Here is a 22529-nt window from a genome sequence, read left to right as displayed (position 1 = left end):
GATGTTTTGGAAGCAAAACATTACTGAACAATAACGCGCCAATGTAAATTGAGATTTTTTTTATATAAATATGAACTTTATCAAACAAAACATACATGTATTGTGTAACAAGTCCTATGAGTGCCATCTGAGGAAGATCAAAGGTTAGTGATTAATTTTATCTCTATTACTGCTTTTTGGGACTCCTCTCTTTGGCTGGAAAATGGATGTATGTGTTTTTGTGACTAGGCTCTGACCTAACATAATCATGTGTTGTGCTTTTGCTGTAAAGCCTTTTTGAAATCGGACAGGATGGGTAGATTAACAAGAAGTTAAGCTTTAATTTGGTGTATTGCACTTGTGAATGTATAAAAGTTACATATTTCCCCAAAATATTTTTGAATTCCGTGTGCTGCCTTTTCAGCAAAATGTTGTCCGCTAGTGGAACCCCTAGACATAAGAAGATATACACTACCGTTTAAAAGTTTGGGGTCAGTTAGAAATGTCCTTGTTTTTGTCCATTAAAATAACATCAACTTGATCAGAAATACAGCGTATGTCTACTAAGCAAGAGAACAAGTACATTAGAGTGTCTAGTTTGAGAAACCGATGCCTCACAAGTCCTCAAAATGCAGCTTCATTAAAAAGTACCGGCAAAGCACCAGTCTCGACGTCAACAGTGAAGAGGCGACTCCGGGATGCTGGCCTTCTAGGTAGAGTTCCTCTGTCCAGTGTCTGTGTTCTTTTTCCCATCTTAATATTTTATTTTTATTGGCCAGTCTGAGAAATGGCTTTATGTTTGCAACTCTGCCTAGAAGGCCAGCATCCCGGAGTCGCCTCTTCACTGTTGACCTTGAGACTGGTGCTTTGCCGGTACTATTTAATGAAGCTGCCAGTTGACAACTTGTGAGGCGTCTGTTTCTCAAACTAGACACTAATGTACTTGTCCTCTTGCTCAATTGTGCACTGGGACCTTTCTTTGCTTTTCTTTCAAAAACAAGGACATTTCTAAGTGACTGCAAACTTTTGAACGGTAGTGTATATCCTCTTCAATCCCCATTCCACCCTCCATAGTGGAAAGATAGATAAGCTGAAACAATGGAAAAGGGTCATCTCGACATTTCAGGACTAGAGGAACCATTTATCTCCGGAGGGGCAACACAACAGACATATTAAAATAATAACTCAGGGATTACCAATATGTCAGTGTAGAGTTTCTTCATCTCCTCAGACCTCTTTGTCAGCAGGGAGAGATCGGTTTTGTACTTCTCAATCGCCATCTTGGGTGAGAGGGAGAAAGTAGAACATTATTTGATGTATAATATCAGAATACCTTCTGTTTTTTTGTTGCATCACAAAACTACCACTGCAAACTGACAGCAGACACCATAAGAGAAAAATAATGCAATACAGTGCCTTGCGAAAGTATTCGGCCCCCTTGAACTTTGCGACCTTTTGCCACATTTCAGGCTTCAAACATAAAGATATAAAACTGTATTTTTTTGTGACGAATCAACAACAAGTGGGACACAATCATGAAGTGGAACGACATTTATTGGATATTTCAAACTTTTTTAACAAATCAAAAACTGAAAAATTGGGCGTGCAAAATTATTCAGCCCCTTTACTTTCAGTGCAGCAAACTCTCTCCAGAAGTTCAGTGAGGATCTCTGAATGATCCAATGTTGACCTAAATGACTAATGATGATAAATACAATCCACCTGTGTGTAATCAAGTCTCCGTATAAATGCACCTGCACTGTGATAGTCTCAGAGGTCCGTTAAAAGCGCAGAGAGCATCATGAAGAACAAGGAACACACCAGGCAGGTCCGAGATACTGTTGTGAAGAAGTTTAAAGCCGGATTTGGATACAAAAAGATTTCCCAAGCTTTAAACATCCCAAGGAGCACTGTGCAAGCGATAATATTGAAATGGAAGGAGTATCAGACCACTGCAAATCTACCAAGACCTGGCCGTCCCTCTAAACTTTCAGCTCATACAAGGAGAAGACTGATCAGAGATGCAGCCAAGAGGCCCATGATCACTCTGGATGAACTGCAGAGATCTACAGCTGAGGTGGGAGACTCTGTCCATAGGACAACAATCAGTCGTATATTGCACAAATCTGGCCTTTATGGAAGAGTGGCAAGAAGAAAGCCATTTCTTAAAGATATCCATAAAAAGTGTTGTTTAAAGTTTGCCACAAGCCACCTGGGAGACACACCAAACATGTGGAAGAAGGTGCTCTGGTCAGATGAAACCAAAATTGAACTTTTTGGCAACAATGCAAAACGTTATGTTTGGCGTAAAAGCAACACAGCTCATCACTCTGAACACACCATCCCCACTGTCAAACATGGTGGTGGCAGCATCATGGTTTGGGCCTGCTTTTCTTCAGCAGGGACAGGGAAGATGGTTAAAATTGATGGGAAGATAGATGGAGCCAAATACAGGACCATTCTGGAAGAAAACCTGATGGAGTCTGCAAAAGACCTGAGACTGGGACGGAGATTTGTCTTCCAACAAGACAATGATCCAAAACATAAAGCAAAATCTACACTGGAATGGTTCAAAAATAAACATATCCAGGTGTTAGAATGGCCAAGTCAAAGTCCAGACCTGAATCCAATCGAGAATCTGTGGAAAGAACTGAAAACTGCTGTTCACAAATACTCTCCATCCAACCTCACTGAGCTCGAGCTGTTTTGCAAGGAGGAATGTGAAAAAATGTCAGTCTCTCGATGTGCAAAACTGATAGAGACATACCCCAAGCGACTTACAGCTGTAATCGCAGCAAAAGGTGGCTCTACAAAGTATTAACTTAAGGGGCTGAATAATTTTGCACGCCCAATTTTTCAGTTTTTGATTTGTTAAAAAAGTTTGAAATATCCAATAAATGTCGTTCCACTTCATGATTGTGTCCCACTTGTTTTTGATTCTTCACAAAAAAATACAGTTTTATATATTTATGTTTGAAGCCTGAAATGTGGCAAAAGGTCGCAAAGTTCAAGGGGGCCGAATACTTTCGCAAGGCACTGTATGAAGCAACACTCAGTATATCGGGCAAATAGAAATGAACTTCCCTATGATGTGCTCATCCTGAGATAAGAACTGTGAATTAACGATATAGTGTGATGGTGAAATGCAACTGACTGATGCTAATTCAGCGTGTCAAAGTTTTTCTTGTGTTTCTCTTAATCTTATATCTGTTTGTCTGAATATGAACTGAAAAGAAAGAACAGGGCTATCAGAATAACTTACCTTCAGGTCTTTGAAAAACTTTGGGTGTTGATCGCCTTGGTTTCTTCTCTTGTACGTTTTCTTGTACTGAATGGTCTTCTGTAACTCATTCTTGAGAACTGGAGGGGATGACACATCATGTCCATCATCCATCATACCTGATCACTGAAGCAAATACTCTCTACTTGAAATCACTATTTTCTCCTTTCTGCTGCTGGATCAAGCCAAGTGGATGATCTGCACTCATGTCAACTATTCAACACAATTCTTCAGCCAAAAAGTAATCATAAATGTCTATACATGAAGCTGATATTAGGCCTACATGTCTTCACACTTTACATTTAATTGCGCCATCAAACCGGTCATCTCTTTGAACTAGCTACATCATCCTATCTTAGATAATATTATTCATAGGTATATAAAAAATACAGTCACTATAATTAGATCTCAGCACTGTAAAGAGCAACACCTGTTTTTTACAGAGACATTATTGGACAGAATTGGAAACGTGGTAGACTCACCGTCCACTTCAGCAGTAAGGCCTTTAATGGAAGCTGATCAGAAACACAGAGAGAAATACCTAACTGTTTTACCTAAACTGCTCCAATTGAAACATAAAGTACAGGTTTTCGGGGCTTTGACCAAAATCTTGATTACTTACCCCCAGGGACAGTTTCGAATTCCGTCAACTCTTGTGGAAAAGTGGCCAAGCCGGGTTCGTGCAACATGATCTGCTCCACAAGGGCATGCAGCAAGGTGAACTTCCTGTCTATCCCACGGAGCTGGGAGATCTGTGGGGTTCATGAGGGACATTCGAAGGTGGCGTGCAACACGCTCTCCATTATAAAAACAGTTAACGATAAATCAAATATTAATTTTATTGGTCACATGCAGATGTTTTTGTGAGTGTAGTGAAATGCTTGTGCTTCAGGTTCTGACAGTGCAGTAATATCTAACAAGTAATCTAACAACTTCCTAATACACACACATCTAAGTAAAGGGATTGAATAAGAATATATACATATAAATATATGGATGAGTGATGACCGAGCGGCAATAGGCAAGATGCAATAGATGGTATAAAAATACAGTATATACACATATGGGATGAGTAATGAAAGATATGTAAACATTATTAAAGAGGCATTATTAAAGTGACTAGTGATCCATTTATTAAAGTGGCCAATGAATTCAAGCCTGTATGTAGGCAGCAGCCTCTCTGTGTTAGTGACAGTTGTTTCCACTAGCGGAACCCCTCGCCAACAGCCAATGAAATTGCAGGGCACCAAATACAAATCAATAGAAATCTCATTAATCAAATTTCTCAAACATACAAGTATTAGGCACCATTTTAAAGATAAAATTATCGTTAATCCAGCCAGACTGTCTGATTTCAAAAGTGCTTTACAGCGAAAGCTCCACAAACGATTATGTTAGGTCACCACCAAGTCACAGAAAAACCCAGCCATTTTTCCAGCCAAAGAGAGGAGTCACAAAAAGCACAAATAGAGATCAAATAATTAATCACTAACCTTTGATGATCTTCATCAGATGACACTCATAGGACTTCATGTTACACAATACATGTATGATTTGATCGATAAAGTGCATATTTATATCCAAAAATCAAATGTTACATTGGTGTGTTATGTTCAGTAGTTAAAAAACATGTTGTGATTTTGCAGTGAGCCACATTAATTCACAGAAATACTCATTATAAATGTTGATGAAAATTGAAGTGTTATGCATGGAACTTTAGATACACTTCTCCTTAATTAATGCAACCGCTGTGTCAGTTTTCAAAAAAACTTAACGGAAAATAATCTGAGTATGGCGCTCAGAGCCCAAACCAGCCAAAATAAATATCCGCCATGTTGCGCAGTCAATATTAGTCAGAAATAGCATTATAAATATTCACTTACCTTTGATGATCTTCATCAGAATACACTCCCAGGAATCGCAGTTCCACAATAAATATTTGTTTTGTAAGATAATGTCCATCATTTATGTCCAAATAGCTTCTTTGGTTAGCGCTTTATGTAAACAAATCCAAACACGTGTTCAGGTCCAGCCGAACGTGTCGGACGAAAAGTTATATTACAGGTCGTAGAAACTTGCCAAACTAAGTATAGAATTAATCTTAAGGATGTTTTTATCATAAATTTTCAATAATGTTCCAACCGGAGAATTCAATTTTCTGTGGAAAAGCAATGGAACGAGAGCTACCTCTCATGTGAAATGCGCGTGACTGAGAACAAGGCTGCTGCCAGACCCCTTAGTCAAACAGCTCTCATTCGCTCCCCCGTCACAGTGGAAGCCTGAAACAACGTTCTAAAGATGGTTGACATCTAGTGGAAGCCTTAGGAAGTGCAAAATGACCCATATCCCACTGTGTATTCGATAGGGGCTGAGTTCAAAAACTACAAAACTCAGATTTCCCACTTCCTGTTTTTTTTCTCAGGTTTTTGCCTGCCATATGAGTTCTGTTATACTTACAGACATCATTCAAACAGTTTTATAAACTTCAGAGTGTTTTCTATCAAGTACTACTAATAATATGCATATATTAGCATCTGGGACTGAGTAGGAGGCAGTTTACTCTGGGCACGCTATTCATCCAAAAGTGAAAATGCTGCCCCCTATCCCAAAGAAGTTAACAGTCTGATGGCCTTGAAATAGAAGCTGTTTTCAGTCTCTCGGTCCCAGTTTTGATGCACCTGTACTGACCTCGCCTTCTGCATGGTAGCGGGGGGATCAGACAGTGGCTCAGGTGGTTGTTGTCCTTGATGATCTTTTTGGCCTTCCTGTGACATCAGGTGCTGTAGGTGTCCTGGAGGGCAGGTAGTTTGCCCCCAGTGATGCGTTGTGCAGACCGCACCACCTTCTGGAGAGCCTTGCGGTTGTGGGTGGTGCAGTTGCCATACAAGGAGGTGATACAGCCTGATAGGATGCTCTCAATTGTGCATCTGTAAAAGTTTGTGAGGGTTTTAGGTGACAAGACACATTTTTTCAGCCTCTTGAGGTTGAAGAGGTGTTGTTGTGCCTTCTTCACCACACTGTCTGTGTGGGTGGACGTTTTCAGTTTGTCCGTGATGTGTATGCCGAGGAACTTAAAACTGTTCACATTCTTCACTGCTGTCTTGTCGATATGGATAGGGAGTACTCGCACTGCTATTTCCTGAAGTTCACGATCATCTCCTTTGTTTTGTTCACTTTGAGTGAGAGGTTGTTTTCCTGACACCACATTCCAAGAGACCATCACCTCCTCCATATAGGCTGTCTTGCCATTGTTGGTGATCAAGCCTACTACTGTTGTGTCGTCTGGAAACTTGGGTGATTGAGTTGGAGGCATGCATGTCCATGCAGTCATGGGTGAACAGGGAGTACAGGAGGGGGCTGAGCATGCACCCTTGTCGGGCCCCAGTTTTGAGGATCAGTGAAGTGGAGATGTTGTTTCCTAACTTCACCACCTGGGGGGCGGCCCGTCAGGAAGTCCAGGACCCAATTGCACAGGGCGGGGTTGAGACCCAGCGCCTCAAGCTTAATGGTGAGCTTGGAGAGTACTATGGTGTTGAATGCTGAGCTGTAGTCAATGAACAGCATTTCTGCATAGGTATTTCTCTAGTCCAGATGGGATAGGCGAGTATGCAGTGTGAAGGCGATTGCATTGTCTGTGGACCTATTGGGACGGTATTCAAATTGAAGTGGCTCTAGGGTGGCAGGTAAGGTGGGGGTGATATGATCCTTGACTAGTCTCTCAAAAAACTTCATGCTGACAGAATGTGTGCTATGGGGCGATAGTCATTTAGTTCAGTTACCTTTGCCTTCTTAGGTACAGGTACAATGGTGGTCATCTTGAAGTATGTGGGGACAGCAGACTGGGATAGAGAGAGATTGAATATGTCCGTAAACACACCAGCCAGCTGGTCTGCGTGTGCTCTGAGGACGCGGCTAGGGATGGCTAGGCCGGCAGCATTGCGAGCATTGCGACACGTTTAAATGTCTTACTCACGTCGGCCATGGAGAAGTAGAGCTCACAGTCCTTGGTAGTGAGCCTCATCGGTGACACTGTATTATTCTCAAAGCGGGCAAAGAAGGTTTTTAGTTTGTCTTGGAAGTAAGACATCGGTGTCCATGACGTGGCTGGCTTTCATTTTGTAGTCTGTGATTGCCTGTAGACCCTGCCACGTACGTCTTATGTCTGAGCCATTGAATTGAGACTTCACTTGGTCCCTTTACCGACATTTCGCTTGTTTGATTGCCTTTCAGAGGGAATAACTACACTGTTTGTATTCAGCCATATTCCCAGGCATCTTTCCATGGTTAAATGCGGTTGTTCGCGCTTTCTATCCACAGTTCCTGGTTAGAGTAGGTTTTAATAGTCACAGTGTGTACAACATCTCCAATGCACTTCCTTATAAACTCACTCACCGATTCAGAGTATAAATTGATATTATTCTTTGAAGCTACCCGGAACATGTCCCAGTACGTGTGATCAAAACAATCTTGAAGCGTGGATTCCGATTGGTCAGACCAGCGTTAAATAGTTATTGTCACAGGTACATCCTGTTTGAGTTTCTGCCTATAGGACGGGAGGAGCAAAATGGAGTCGTAGTCAGATTTGCTGAAAGGAGGGTGGGGGAGGGCCTTATATGCATTGCGGAAGTTAGAGTAGCAGTGATCCAGTGTATTGCCTGCACGAGTGCTAAAATCAATATGCTGATAGAATTTAGGTAGCCTTGTTCTTACAATTGCTTTGTTAAAATTCCCAGTTACAAAAAATGCAGCCTCAGGACATGTGGTTTCCAGTTTGTAAATGTCTTATTTATTTTTTTCCACCTTTATTCAACCAGGTTGGCAAGTTGAGAACAAGATCTCATTTACCACTGCGACCTGGCCAAGATAAAGCAAAACAGTTCGACACATATAACAACACAGAATTACACATGGAGTAAAACAAACATACAGTCAATAATACAGTAGAAAAATAAGTCTATATACAATGTGAGCAAATGAGGTGAGATAAGGGAGGTAATAAATAGGCCATGGTGGCGAAGTAAATACAATATAGCAATTAAAAAACTGGAATGGTAGATTTGACAGTAGATGATTGTGCAAAGTAGAAATACTGGGGTGCAAAGGAGAAAAATAAATAAATAAATACAGTAGGGGAAGAGGTAGTTGTTTGGGCTATTTATAGATGGGTTATGTACAGGTGCAGTGATCTGTGAGCTGCTCTGACAGTTGGTGCTTAAAGCTAGTGAGGGAGATAAGTGTTTCCAGTTTCAGAGATTTTTGTAGTTTGTTCCAGTCATTGGCAGCAGAGAACTGGAAGGAGAGGCGGCCAAAGGAGGAATTGGCTTTGGGGGTGACATGTGAGATGTACCTGCTGGAATGCGTGTTACGGGTGGGTGCTGCTCTGGTGACTAGCGAGCAGAGATAAGGCGGGACTTTACCTAGCAGGGTCTTGTAGATGACCTGGAGCCAGTGGGTTTGGCGAGGAGTATGAAGCGAGGGCCAGACAACGAGAGCATACAGGTCGCAGTGGTGGGTAGTATATGGGGCTTTGGTGACAAAACGGATGGCACTGTGATAGACTGCATCCAATTTGTTGAGTAGGGTGTTGGAGGCTATTTTGTAAATTACATTGCCAAAGTTGAGGATCGGTAAGATGGTCAGTTTTACGAGGTTATGTTTGGCAGCATGAGTGAAGGATGCCTTGTTGTGAAATAGGAAGCCAATTCTAGATATAACTTTGGATTGGAGATATTTTATGTGAGTCTGGAAGGAGAGTTTACAGTTTAACCAGACACCTAGGTATTTGTAGTTGTCCACATATTCTAAGTCAGAGCTGTCCAGAGTAGTGATGATGGAAGGGCGGGCAGGTGCGGGCAGCGATCGGTTGAAGAGCATGCATTTAGTTTTACTTGTATTTAAGAGCAGTTAGAGGCCACGGAAGGAGAGTTGTATGGCATTGAAGCTCGTCTGGAGTGTTGTTAACACAGTGTCCAAAGAATGGCCAGAAGTATACAGAATGGTGTCGTCTGCGTAGAGGTGGATCAGAGACTCACCAGCAGCAAGAGCGACATTATTGATGTATACAGAGAAGAGACTCGGCCCAAGAATTGAACCCTGTGGCACCCCCATGGAGACTGCCAGAGGCCCGGACAACAGGCCCTCTTATTTGACACACTGAACTCTTGTCTGAGAAGTAGTTGGTGAACCAGGCGAGGCAATCATTTGAGAAACCAAGGCTGTTGAGTCTGCCAATGAGGATGTGGTGATTGACAGAGTCAAAAGCCTTGGCCAGGTAAATGAATATGGCTGCACAGTATTGTTTCTTATTGATGGCGGTTAAGATATCGTTTAGGACGATATCCTGGGTAGCCTAGTGGTTAGCGAGTTGGACTAGTAACCAAAAGGTTGCAAGTTCACATCCCCGAGCTGACAAGGTACAAATCTGTCAATCTGCCCCTGAACAGGCAATTAACCCACCCTAGGATGTCATTGAAAATAAGAATTTGTTGTTAACTGACTTGCATAGTTATTTTAAAAAAAAATTGAGGTGCACCCATGACCAGCTCTGAAACCAGATTGCATAGCGGAGGAGATACGGTGGGATTCGAAATGGTCGGTGATCTGTTTGTTAACTTGGCTTTCGAAGACCTTAGAAAGACAGGGTAGGATAGATATCGGTCTGTAGCAGTTTGGGTCAAGAGTGTCCACCCCTTTGAAGAGGGGGATGACCGCAGCTGCTTTCCAATCTTTGGGAATCTCAGACGATACGAAAGAGAGGTTGAACAGGCTAGTAATAGGGGTTGCAACCAATTCGGCAGATCATTTTAGAAAGAAAGGGTCCAGATTTTTCAGCTCTTTCAGAACATCAGACGACTGGATTTGTGAGAAAGGGAAATGGGGAAGGCTTGGGCGAGTTGCTGTGGGGGTGCAGTGCTGTTGACCGGGGTAGGGGTAGCCAGATGGAAAGCATGGTCAGCCGTAGAAAACGGATTATTGAAATTGTCAATTATAGTGGATTTATCGGTGGTGACAGTGGGCAGCTTTGAGGAGTTGCTCTTGTTTTCCATGGACTTTACAATGTCAAATAACTTTTTTGAGTTTGTGTTGCAGGAAACAAATCTCTGCTGGAAAAAGCTAGTCTTGGCTTTTCTAACTGCTTGTGTATATTGGTTTCTAACTTCCCTGAAAAGTTGCATTTCACGGGATGCTAATGTAGAACGCCACAGGATGTTTTTGTGTTGGTTAAGGGCAGTCAGGTCTGGAGAGAACCAAGGGCTATATCTGTTCCTGGTTCTACATTTCTTGAATGGGGCATGCTTATTTAAGATGTTGAGGAAGGCATTTTTAAAGAATAACCAGGCATCCTCTACTGACGGGATGAGGTCAATATCCTTCCAGGATACCCGGGCCAGGTTGATTAGAAAAGGCCTGCTCGCTGAAGTGTTTCAGTCAGCGTTTGACAGTGATGAGTGGAGGTCGTTTGACCACTGACCCATTACGGATGCAGGCAATAAGCAGTGATCGCTGAGATCTTGGTCGAAAACAGCAGAGGTGTATTTAGAGGGCAAGTTGGTTAGGATGATATCTATGAGGTTGCCCGTGTTTACGGCTTTGGGGTTGTACCTGGTATGTTCATTGATAATTTGTGTAAGATTGAGGGCATCAAGCTTTAGATTGTAGGATGACCGGGGTGTTAAGCATGTCACAGTTTAAGTCACCTAGCAGCACGAGCTCTGAAGATAGATGGGGGGCAATCAGTTCACATATGGTATCCAGAGCACAGCAGGGGCAGAGGGTGGTCTATAGCAGGCGGCAACGCTGAGAGACTTGTTTTTAGAGAGGTGGATTTTTAAAAGTAGAAGTTCTAATTGTTTGGGTACAGACCTGGATAGTAGGACAGAACTCTGCAGGCTATCTCTGCAGTTGATTGCAACACCGCCCCCTTTTGCCATTCTATCTTGTCTGAAAATGTTGTAGTTAGAGATGGAGATTTCAGAGTTATTGGTGGTCTTCCTAAGCCAGGATTCAGACACGGCTAAGACATCCGGGTTGGCAGAGTGTGCTAAAGCAGTGAATAAAACAAACTTAGGGATGAGGCTTCTAATGTTAACATGCATGAAACCAAGGCTTTTACGGTTACAGAAGTCATCAAAAGAGAGCGCCTGGGGAATAGGAGTGGAGCTAGGCACTGCAGGGCCTGGATTCACCTCTACATCGCCAGAGGAACAGAGGAGGAGTAGGATAAGAGTATGGCTAAAAGCTATGCGAATTGGACGTCTAGGACGTCTGGAACAGAGAGTAAAAGGAGCAGTTTTCTGGGGGCGATAAAATAGATTCAAGGTATAGTGTACAGACAAAGGTATGATAGGATGTGAATACAGTGGAGGTAAACCTAGGCATTGAGTGATGATGAAAGAGATATTGTCTCTAGAAACATAATTGAAACCAGGTGATGTCATCGCATGTGTGGGTGGTGGAACTGAAGGTATAAATAAGGTATAATGAGCAGGGCTAGAGGCTCTACAGTGAAATAAGCCCAAAAACACTAATCAGAACAGCAATGGACAAGGCATATTGACATTAAGGAGAGGCATGCTCAGCCGAGTGATCATAAGTGTCCAGTGAGTAGTGAGGTTGGTTGGGGTCACGGCGATTCAGACAGCTAGCCGAGCCATGGGTAGCAAGCTAGCAGAAGATGGAGGTCTGTTTTTAGCCACCCCGTGCATTTCCGTCTGTAGATTAGTGGGGTTCCGTGTGGTAGAGGGGACCAAATCCAATTGTCAAAATAGTTATAGTGGCCCAAGAAGATTGTTCGACAGACCTGTTCAGATAGCAGCCGATATGCTCAAGACAGCTAACGATTAGCGGGCCGCAGTTAGCAGATGGGCTTTCGGGTTACGTCGCGATGGAGGGGCCAGTTGAATAACTCCCTCGGGCAGATAACGTTGGTATTCCAGTCGTGAAGGCCTGATGGGGCTCCGCATCGGCAGTAAAACGGGTCCGGATAGGTGATTGTAGCCCAGGAGTGGCTGACGGAACTCTTCAGCTGGCTAGCTCCGGGATAATTGGTGTTTGCTCCGGAATCGACGTTAGCCAATAGTCACTCGGATAGCAGCTAGTTAGCTGCAAGATCCAGGTGTAAATGTCCAAAGCTTGCGGTATAAATCCGGGGATATGGAGAGAAAATAGGTCCGGTATGCTCTGGTCTGAGTCGCGTTGTACAAAACTTGCGATAGCTTTCCGAGCTAAAGGATAGCTGATGACCACTAGCCGTGGTTAGCTGAATACTAACCTTAGCTAGTGAGCTGGCTAACTTATTTTGTGGATTTCGGATACGAGGTGAATAATACTTTTGGAAAAAAAACTGATCCGCACCACATTTGGTGAGGCTGGTTGCAGGAGAGTGTTTGAAGTTGAGTTTTTAGAAAAAATATATAAAAAGATATGCGAAGAAAAATATAAAAAGATATAAAATATACATACACGGGGACAAGACGAGGACATCTGACTGCTACGCCATCTTGGAACAAGGAGAGTAGAGAGTCCAGTGAAGTTCCTTGAGGACCATCATGGTATCGGCAAGAGTGGGGATATATACGGCTGTGACATTAACCGACGATAATTCTCTTGGGAGATAATATGGTCGGCATTTGATTGTGAGGAATTCTAGGTCAGGTGAACAAAAGGACTTGAGTTCCTGTATGTTGTTATGATTACACCATGAGTCGTTAATCATGAAGCATACACCCCCCGCCCTTCTTCTTCCTAGAGTGATGTTTATTTCTGTCGGCGTGACGCATAAGGAATCCCGGTGACTGTACCGACTCCGACAACATATCCCGAGAGAGCCATGTTTCTGTGAAACAGAGTATATTACAATCTCTGATGTCTCTCTGGAAAGCAACCTTTTCCCTAATTTCATCAACCTTGTTATCTAGAGACTGGACATTGGCGAGTAATATACTCAGAAGCGGTGGGTGGTGTGCACGACTCTGAAGTCTGACCAGAAGGTCAGAAGGTCTTCTGTGGCGAGGTTGTTTTGGGTCGGCCTCTGGAATCAGATCAAACAAATGATCCGCTTCAGGAAAGTCATATTCCTGGTCGTAATGTTGGTAAGTTGACGACGCTCTGATTTCCAATAGTTCTTCCCAGCTGTATGTAATAACACTTAAGATTTTCTGGGCCAACAATGTAAGAAATAATACATACAAAAACAAAATACTGAATAGTTTTCTAAGGACTAGAAGCGAGGCAACCCTGTCTGTCGGCACCATCTTGCTACCAAGTCATACTGTGCTGTTTCGGTCTACACAGAGATCTTCACCAGAAAAAGAAATAGGAGAGATCAGCCATGCTGGTTCACCTGCAGCAGTCCTATGCCACAGAGTCCTGGCTGAGCCACATAACTACTGTTCCTACCAGGCCTTGAGATGCACAGCAGAGCAAAAGAATGCACACATTTTTGTGCGCTGCGTGTACAAACGCAAGTGCCTTGCCCCAAGGCTACTCAAACCATAGGATCTCAATGTACAGTTTCTGTTAACCTAAACACTAAACATTTAATTTCTCTCTGTGTTAATATTGAGGCATGTTGCTTTGTATTATTGGATGCATGTATCAACAATCCACAAGGTTTTCCTTGACTCTTCCATTTTTGCATTAACTTGATGAGGTCAACTGATTGTTCAAGGTATTGCTAATGCTTTTGTTACTCAGATATGGCTGTGTGTTTCTTATCAATGTGATTTGAAAACAAATCAAAACAAAAATCATCACATCATAACAAAAACATTACATCATAAAAGCCTCCATATTACAGTGCCTTTGCGAAAGTATTCGGCCCCCTTGAACTTTGCGACCTTTTGCCACATTTCAGGCTTCAAACATAAAGATATAAAACTGTATTTTTTGTGAAGAATCAAAAACAAGTGGGACACAATCATGAAGTGGAACGACATTTATTGGATATTTCAAACTTTTTTAACAAATCAAAAACTGAAAAATTGGGCGTGCAAAATTATTCAGCCCCCTTAAGTTAATACTTTGTAGCGCCACCTTTTGCTGCGATTACAGCTGTAAGTCGCTTGGGGTATGTCTCTATCAGTTTTGCACATCGAGAGACTGAAATTTTTTCCCATTCCTCCTTGCAAAACAGCTCGAGCTCAGTGAGGTTGGATGGAGAGCATTTGTGAACAGCAGTTTTCAGTTCTTTCCACAGATTCTTGATTGGATTCAGGTCTGGACTTTGACTTGGCCATTCTAACACCTGGATATGTTTATTATTGAACCATTCCATTGTAGATTTTGCTTTATGTTTTGGATCATTGTCTTGTTGGAAGACAAATCTCCGTCCCAGTCTCAGGTCTTTTGCAGATTCCATCAGGTTTTCTTCCAGAATGGTCCTGTATTTGGCTCCATCCATCTTCCCATCAATTTTAACCATCTTCCCTGTCCCTGCTGAAGAAAAGCAGGCCCAAACCATGATGCTGCCACCACCATGTTTGACAGTGGGGATGGTGTGTTCAGGGTGATGAGCTGTGTTGCTTTTACGCCAAACATAACGTTTTGCATTGTTGCCAAAAAGTTCAATTTTGGTTTCATCTGACCAGAGCACCTTCTTCCACATGTTTGGTGTGTCTCCCAGGTGGCTTGTGGCAAACTTTAAACGACACTTTTTATGGATATCTTTAAGAAATGGCTTTCTTCTTGCCACTCTTCCATAAAGGCCAGATTTGTGCAATATACGACTGATTGTTGTCCTATGGACAGAGTCTCCCACCTCAGCTGTAGATCTCTGCAGTTCATCCAGAGTGATCATGGGCCTCTTGGCTGCATCTCTGATCAGTCTTCTCCTTGTATGAGCTGAAAGTTTAGAGGGACGGCCAGGTCTTGGTAGATTTGCAGTGGTCTGATACTCCTTCCATTTCAATATTATCGCTTGCACAGTGCTCCTTGGGATGTTTAAAGCTTGGAAAATCTTTTTGTATCCAAATCCGGCTTTAAACTTCTTCACAACAGTATCTCGGACCTGCCTGGTGTGTTCCTTGTTCTTCATGATGCTCTCTGCGCTTTTGACGGACCTCTGAGACTATCACAGTGCAGGGGCATGTATACGGAGACTTGATTACACACAGGTGGATTGTATTTATCATCATTAGTCATTTAGGTCAACATTGGATCATTCAGAGATCCTCACTGAACTTCTGGAGAGAGTTTGCTGCACTGAAAGTAAAGGGGCTGAATAATTTTGCACGCCCAATTTTTCAGTTTTTGATTTGTTAAAAAAGTTTGAAATATCCAATAAATGTCGTTCCACTTCATGATTGTGTCCCACTTGTTGTTGATTCGTCACAAAAAAATACAGTTTTATATCTTTATGTTTGAAGCCTGAAATGTGGCAAAAGGTCGCAAAGTTCAAGGGGGCCGAATACTTTCGCAAGGCACTGTACATGCAGAGTCATTATCACCTTTACTAGAGCCGTAATACGTTGTGTCCTTACTTAGACAGTGGGGAGCTTTTTCTGTGAATAAAAAAATACTTGAGGAGTGTTAAGTTTCCTGAAAATGAATATAATAAATCAATAAAAATGCATCCATATTCAACATTTTTATATAAAATGTTAATGATCTTTCTAAAATTCAAGCCTTGCTGCATCACAGTGGCTTATGCCTTCTGTCTTAATTGAAATGCAAAGGGGACATCTCTCTCTCTCTAATCCTGTGATGGGATTTATTCCATAGTCTTTTTTAGGTTACGTTGTTTACCAATTTGAGGTCCAGGGCACTTCCCCGAGGACCAGTCTAGAAGAGATGCACGCATCATCAACTTGAAGATTAACAACAACAACCTCTATGGCTTTCTCTTACCTTACAGTTACTGTATCAACTTCCAGGTCCAGCCATTTATTTCAAACACAGAGTCCCCTCACAGTGCAAACAATTTAGCCCTCTCTGTTTCACCATCAAACCTTCTATGTGAGGCTTTGGGAGTAAGAGACTCCAGTCTTATTAGATAGAGAGGAAGCATTTTAAATCTGGGGCAAAGTGCCATTAAATCTTCCCATCAGGGGACCAGTACAGCACAGCAGCGGCTTAGGCGGCAATCTATAGAAACTGCCAAGGAGTCGTCTACTATGCTGAAAGACCTATTCTAATAGTTCAGAGAGATCTAAAATGATCCCAGATAAATGTATAAAAAAAGCATGTATCTAATAAACAAGGAGTCTAATCCAAAACAAGGCTAATCTAAGACTACCAATATTGAGATTTAAAGAAAAGAACCAGTAAGGTGAAAGAAGTTGCGGCTGCCATTGCCCACTGTGAATTGTAGGGTACCTCACAGTAGACTTGTCCAATGTCCACCAGCCCAGCATCTGCACCATGACAAGAGGTTCCATTTGATTTGTGAAGCCAGGCGGTGATACAATTACCTGCGTGTCAGAGTTAGACACACTAGGGGTAATGACCCAACCTGAGTTGGACTCAGCTGACCAGGCAGAGGATGGATAGGAGAAGAAACTGAAAGGAGCGAGAAGGAGGAGGGAGATCCGTCTGTGTATATCAATGAGAAGTTTTATTAGCCTAGTGCTGGACACTCCACCAAAGGTCAGGTGACAGCAGAGGAGAGGAGCACCTACTTTAGTTAAGGAGGAGAGGCGGAATCCCTTGGCCTTTCCCTTCCCTGCGTTCTCATTGAGGTAATTGCCGATGGCCAGCAGGTACTCCAGCACGGAGACAAACGACCTGGAGCTGTACAACTGCGTGCACATCCTGATCTTCTGGTTAATCAGCTGAAAGACAAAGATAGTGGTTCAGGAGAAGTCATTTCACTAATCCAACTTCATACTCACTCTTTTTTTCTGAATCAGACTCTTTTATTTTGTCTGATTCATGAGCTTATGAGAGTTGAGTAAACCCAGGCGAAATCCTTTTTGGTTTTCAAATAAATTTGCAGTCAGACTAGAGACGTGACAACATTTCAATAGCACACATTTATTTTGGAAGATAGGCTTGTATTTTGAGGTAAACAAGTAGATTGACTTGTTCTACATTGCAAAAGTAATTATATTTTCATCATATGCATTTCATTGTGGTTTTCAGATTATATTACTTGTTATCATTCATACTACACAGTTTTTAACCATCCTATCACAAGCAATTGTGTCTTATATATCTAAGAAACATGGTGCACACTGCACGATATTCATAGAATGTATAAAAAAATGGGACAGGTATTAGATTTTGTTTGCAATCTCTCTCAACAACACAGAATTTCCAGGTCTGCTAGTAAAGTAAGGAGGAAGGTGAGGATGGGATGTAGTGGGGAGACAGAGCAGCCCTCTGGAAAAACAAATCCACTTAGCAAAGGTGTGTGTCTGATACAACATCCAACCATATGCTCAAGTTTACAAAGTAACTTCCCATAGCACACTAGTGTGACCTCCTCAAGCCTTAACAGAGCAGAATGCAAATACAAAGAATGCAAATCAGGTTTTGAAGGGGGCAACCTCTCATTGCAGCCTGGTCTCATAGACTAGACATAACATAGTAAATGTAAATCTGGGAACTCTAATTAGTATGATATGTTACATATGGTATGGTTACAAACGACAGACGGTTACATAAAACCTCTACAGGATCGGTGGGTCCCCAATGGGACGGTTGAGCTAATGCGATTACAAGAAAAGTAACAAGAAAATTTTCTCAGGGCATAGACATATCTGATATTGGCAGAAAGCTTAAATTCTTGTTAATCTAACTGCACTGTCCAATTGAATTGATTGTGCAAAGAATAGGTCTGACATACAAATACAAACTGCTGGGCTCATGACAGCAACAAGAATATTAATTGTCACCCTATGCTGCAAAATTGAGAATAATAGTTTCTTGCATAGCAGAAGATCGGAGTAAGATCTTATCAGATACAAATATCCTATTTGGATTTAGAGGTACAGACCATGTACCATAGTAATAGAAGTCAAACCGACTGTGTGACCAACCAAAACTCCAACAACAAATAAATGCAAGGCACAGGCAGGTGTTACTATCTCACATAATTATATTTAGGATAATCCTGCAATATACAGTACACACACAGAATGCAGTACACACACCATTCCATAATCATGTAATAATCCATAATCAACACTGTGCTACTGTCTATGAATTGCAACTACATTTTGGAAAGTATTTTTAGATGGTAGAGGGGTGAAAAGGGTTTTCATACAATATGTGTAAACAACATTTGGATTTTACAAATTGCTATTTAATATATTAAGGTGTGAGGTGGAACATTTATTTGTTGAATTAAGGCGATAGAAAATTATTTGCATTTCACAAACGTAGAAGGTTATGTAAAAGTGCATCTCAGCCATTCTTTCATGAGTGGAATTTAACTATCCAGCGACAAATGAATGGAACAAAAATACTTCAGTTTCGCACTTTAACTCTAAGAGCTTAGGTACTTTTAAAGAGGAGAAAGCCTTTGTGTTTCTTACTTACTTTTTCAGAAGTCAATTTTATTTATGTTATAAACCATGATGAATTACGATGACATTTTGCATTAGAGAATTGACTTATGTTCTTCTTTTTTATATTTTTGTTAGATTGAAATGCTAACCATTATCAGCCTACATTGCAGGAACAAATTGCAACTTCTTGATGAAACCCATTAACAAAGACAATTATTGGTGAGGATACCGTCTTTGAAAGGTAAACATAATATATTCCATGCAATACATTGTAATGTTAATATCTTGTGCACCCATTCAATTGTTATTAGGTTTTTCGCTTATGCTCAGGTCTAGTCTATCCTGTGTATGTGACAATACAACGTTTTTTGTCTACCAGTTGAATGCACTAGCTATCTGCATCTACAGCAGATAGCTAATGGTCACAGTGAGTTGTTAATGTAGAGTGGAGAGAATATGAGTCTAAGCAGAACACAACAGGTGTTTCTGGATGCTGAATTCTACAGAGGTTAAAAGTGTCTATGTGAGTTTAAACAGGACAACAGAAAGATGACAGCAATCGGTAAGTCATTGAGAGAGGACATCAGTTCAGTATGTGGATTCATGATAACAACAGAGAAATCAGATTACCTCAAGGGACTATCAAGGCGGAACAACATCGTTGTTGACGGAATTGCAGAATCTTAACGAGATCACACCTAATTCAGAATAATTCTCTAAATGTACGGCTTTTATTTTTATGTGGTTGTTTCCCCAACTTCTTGTAGAATCAGAAAATGTCAGAAGGGGAGGACAATGTGAACGAAATGATCACTGAGAAACTGAAGACGGACCACAGGAAGATTGAGATGGAACGAGCCCACAGTACTGGAAAATTCACCACTGGCCCAGGTGACAGGCCCAGTGTAACGATTTTCTTCTTCCTCCTCTGTGGAGGAGTAGGAGAGATCGGACCAATGTGCGGCGTGGTAAGTGTCCATAACGATACTTTATTTACATGAACACTAAACTACAAAATAACAACATGAATAACCGAAACAAACGAAACAGTCCCGTGTGGAAACAAACACTGACACGTAAAATAATCACCCACCACTCAAAATTGAAACCAGGCTACCTAAGTATGGTTCTCAATCAGGGACAACGAATGACAGCTGCCTCTGATTGAGAACCATACCAGGCCAAACACAGAAATCCCAAATCATAGAAAAAGGAACATAGACAACCTACCCAACTCACGCCCTGACCATACTAAAACAAAAACATAACAACAGAACTAAGGACAGAACGTGACACCCAGGCTGATCGTGGTCAAGTTCCTGAGGTTCAAGGACAAGGGTGGCTGTTCTGGAAAGAGCCAAGAACTTTAGAGGAACGTACATCTTCCTCAACAAGGACTATCCTTAAGCTGTGCGCCAGAAGAGGAAAAGACTTATCCCAGCCATGAAAGCTGCCAGAGCACATGGGGACATTGCTTACATCCGCTATGGCAGGCTCATTGTCTACCCTCCCTCCCAAAAGCTTGGACAGGATGAGAGAGCCAAGCCACTTACACATATCAACTGGTTGATGGACTTCTGAATTATGCTGTTGTTTTTTTCTCTTGTTTGTTCTTTTCCATATTTTATCTATCTGAACAGCTACACAGGAAAGGGCTAAAATAGCCCATAGTATGATATGTAGCCTTAAAAATTAGGTTAATGAAACCAATAACTTGATAGCATCAGTTAATGTTCATATATTAACCATCTTTGAGACTCACTTAGATCATTCCTTTGATGATGCAGCAGTAGCAATACAAGGATGTAACATCTACAGAAGAGACAGGAATGCCTATGGGGGAGGTGTTGTATATTTTTAGAGCCATATCCCTGTAATGCTTAGAGAAGATCTCATGTCAAGTGTTATTTAAGTGTTGTTTTTGCAGTTTCACCTGCCTCATCGCATGCCTATTGGTTTAGGGTGTTGCTATCGGCCACCAAGTGCTAACAGTCAATATTTAGATTATGTGTGTGAAGAAGTTGATAGTGTTTGTGATGTTAACAGAGAGGTCTATTTTCTGGGTGACCTGAACTGATTAGCAACTAGCTGTCCTCTTAAGAGGAATCTTCTAAATGTGACTTATGCCTGTAATATGACTCAGGTCATACCAATAGTGTTGGATCTGTGACATTCACTTGTATTGATCATATCTTCACTAATGCTGCAGAGCTCTGCTCCAAAGCAATATCAGTACCCATTGGCTGTAGTGATCGTAACATTGTGGCAATAACAAGGAAAGCCAAAGTGCCAAAGGTTAGGCCTAAAGAAAGTTATAAGAGATCATACAAAAATATTTCTCATGACTCTTTTGTTGAAGATATAAAATATTTATGTTGCTCTGATAATAATAACGAAAGAGAAGGATTGCTATTTTGAATTTGGTCAAATTCATGTGGGGGAGGTGGAAAAACGAGTATTATCCATCAATAATGATAAGCCACCAGGTATAGACTATCTTGATGGAAAACTATTGAAAATGGTAGCAGACTGCATTGCCACCCCTATTTTTGATATCCTTAACCTTTCTAGGGCAGTCGTTCCGCTAGCAGAACCCCTCCACAACATTCCACTGAAAAGGCAGTGCGTGAAATTCCAAAATATTTTTTGGAAATATGTAACTTTCACACATTAACAAGTCCAATACAGCAAATGAAAGACAAACGTCTTGTTAATCTACCCATCGTGTCCGATTTCAAAAAATGCTTTACAGCGAAAGCACAACATATGATTATGTTAGGTCATAGCCAAGTCAAAAAAACACACAGCCATTTTTCCAGTCAAAGAGAGGAGTCACAAAAAGCAGAAATATAGATAAATTAATCACTAACCTTTGATGATCTTCATCAGATGACACTCATAGGACATCATGTTACACAATACATGTATGTTTTGGTCGATAATGTGCATATTTATATCCAAAAATCTCAATTTACATTGGCGCGTTACGTGCAGTAATGTTTTGATTCCAAAACATCCGGTGATTTTGCAGAAATACTCCTAATTAACATTGATAAAAGATACAACTGTTATTCACAGAATTAAAGATAGACTTCTCCTTAATGCAACCGCTGTGTCAGATTTCTAAAAAACATTACGGAAAAAGCATTATCTGAGAACGGCACTCAGAACCCAAAACAGCCAGAGGAATATCCGCCATTTTGGAGTCAACAGAAGTTAGAAATTACACCTTAAATATTAACTTACCTTTGATGATCTTCATCAAAAGGCACTCCCAGGAATCCCAGTTCGACAATAAATGACTGATTTGTTCCATAAAGTCCATCATTTAGGTCCAAATAGCCACTTGTTGTTAGCGTGTTCAGCCCAGTAATCCATCTTCATGAGGCGCAGGCACTTCGTCCAGACAAAAACTCAAAACGTTCCATTACAGTCCTTTAGAAACATGTCAAACGATGTATGGAATCATTCGTTAGCATGTTTTTACATAAAACATCAATGTTCCAACCGGAGAATCAATGTTCCAACCGGAGAATTCCTTTGTCTGAAGAAAAGCACTGGAACGAGAGCTAACTCTGTCGGGAGCGTGCGTCATGAGACCAAGGCACTCTGCCACTGATTCAAAGAGGTCTCATGAGCCCCTCCTTTATAGTAGAATCCTCATTCAAGTTTCTAAAGACGGTTGACATCTAGTGGAAGCCGTAGGAATTGCAACTTTATCAATATCTTAATGTGTATTCGGTAGGCCAAGCTTTGAAAAACTACAAACCTCAGATGTCCCACTTCCTGGTTGGATTTTTCTCAGGTTTTTGCCTGCCATA

The 22529-nt window shown here is 41.4% G+C and overlaps 1 protein-coding gene across 1 annotated transcript in view; it reads right to left on the bottom strand.

Annotated features, from left to right (window-relative positions):
* Positions 1-22529, bottom strand: part of LOC139416750 (protein diaphanous homolog 1) — a 47961-nt gene that overhangs the window by 3903 nt on the left and 21529 nt on the right. Inside the window, exons 12-16 of the mRNA XM_071165788.1 lie at positions 16876-17028; positions 3882-4011; positions 3742-3774; positions 3242-3339; positions 1176-1259 (exon numbers count right to left, since the gene is read on the bottom strand). Coding sequence (XP_071021889.1) covers positions 1176-1259; positions 3242-3339; positions 3742-3774; positions 3882-4011; positions 16876-17028 — 498 coding nt within the window. The remainder of the gene's footprint in view (positions 1-1175; positions 1260-3241; positions 3340-3741; positions 3775-3881; positions 4012-16875; positions 17029-22529) is intronic.

This window comes from Oncorhynchus clarkii, chromosome 9 (assembly GCF_045791955.1).
Source record: "Oncorhynchus clarkii lewisi isolate Uvic-CL-2024 chromosome 9, UVic_Ocla_1.0, whole genome shotgun sequence".
In the NCBI taxonomy this organism is placed as follows: domain Eukaryota; kingdom Metazoa; phylum Chordata; class Actinopteri; order Salmoniformes; family Salmonidae; genus Oncorhynchus; species Oncorhynchus clarkii.
Note: the sequence above shows the minus strand (reverse complement) of the source record. Positions and strands in the feature narration are given on the sequence as shown.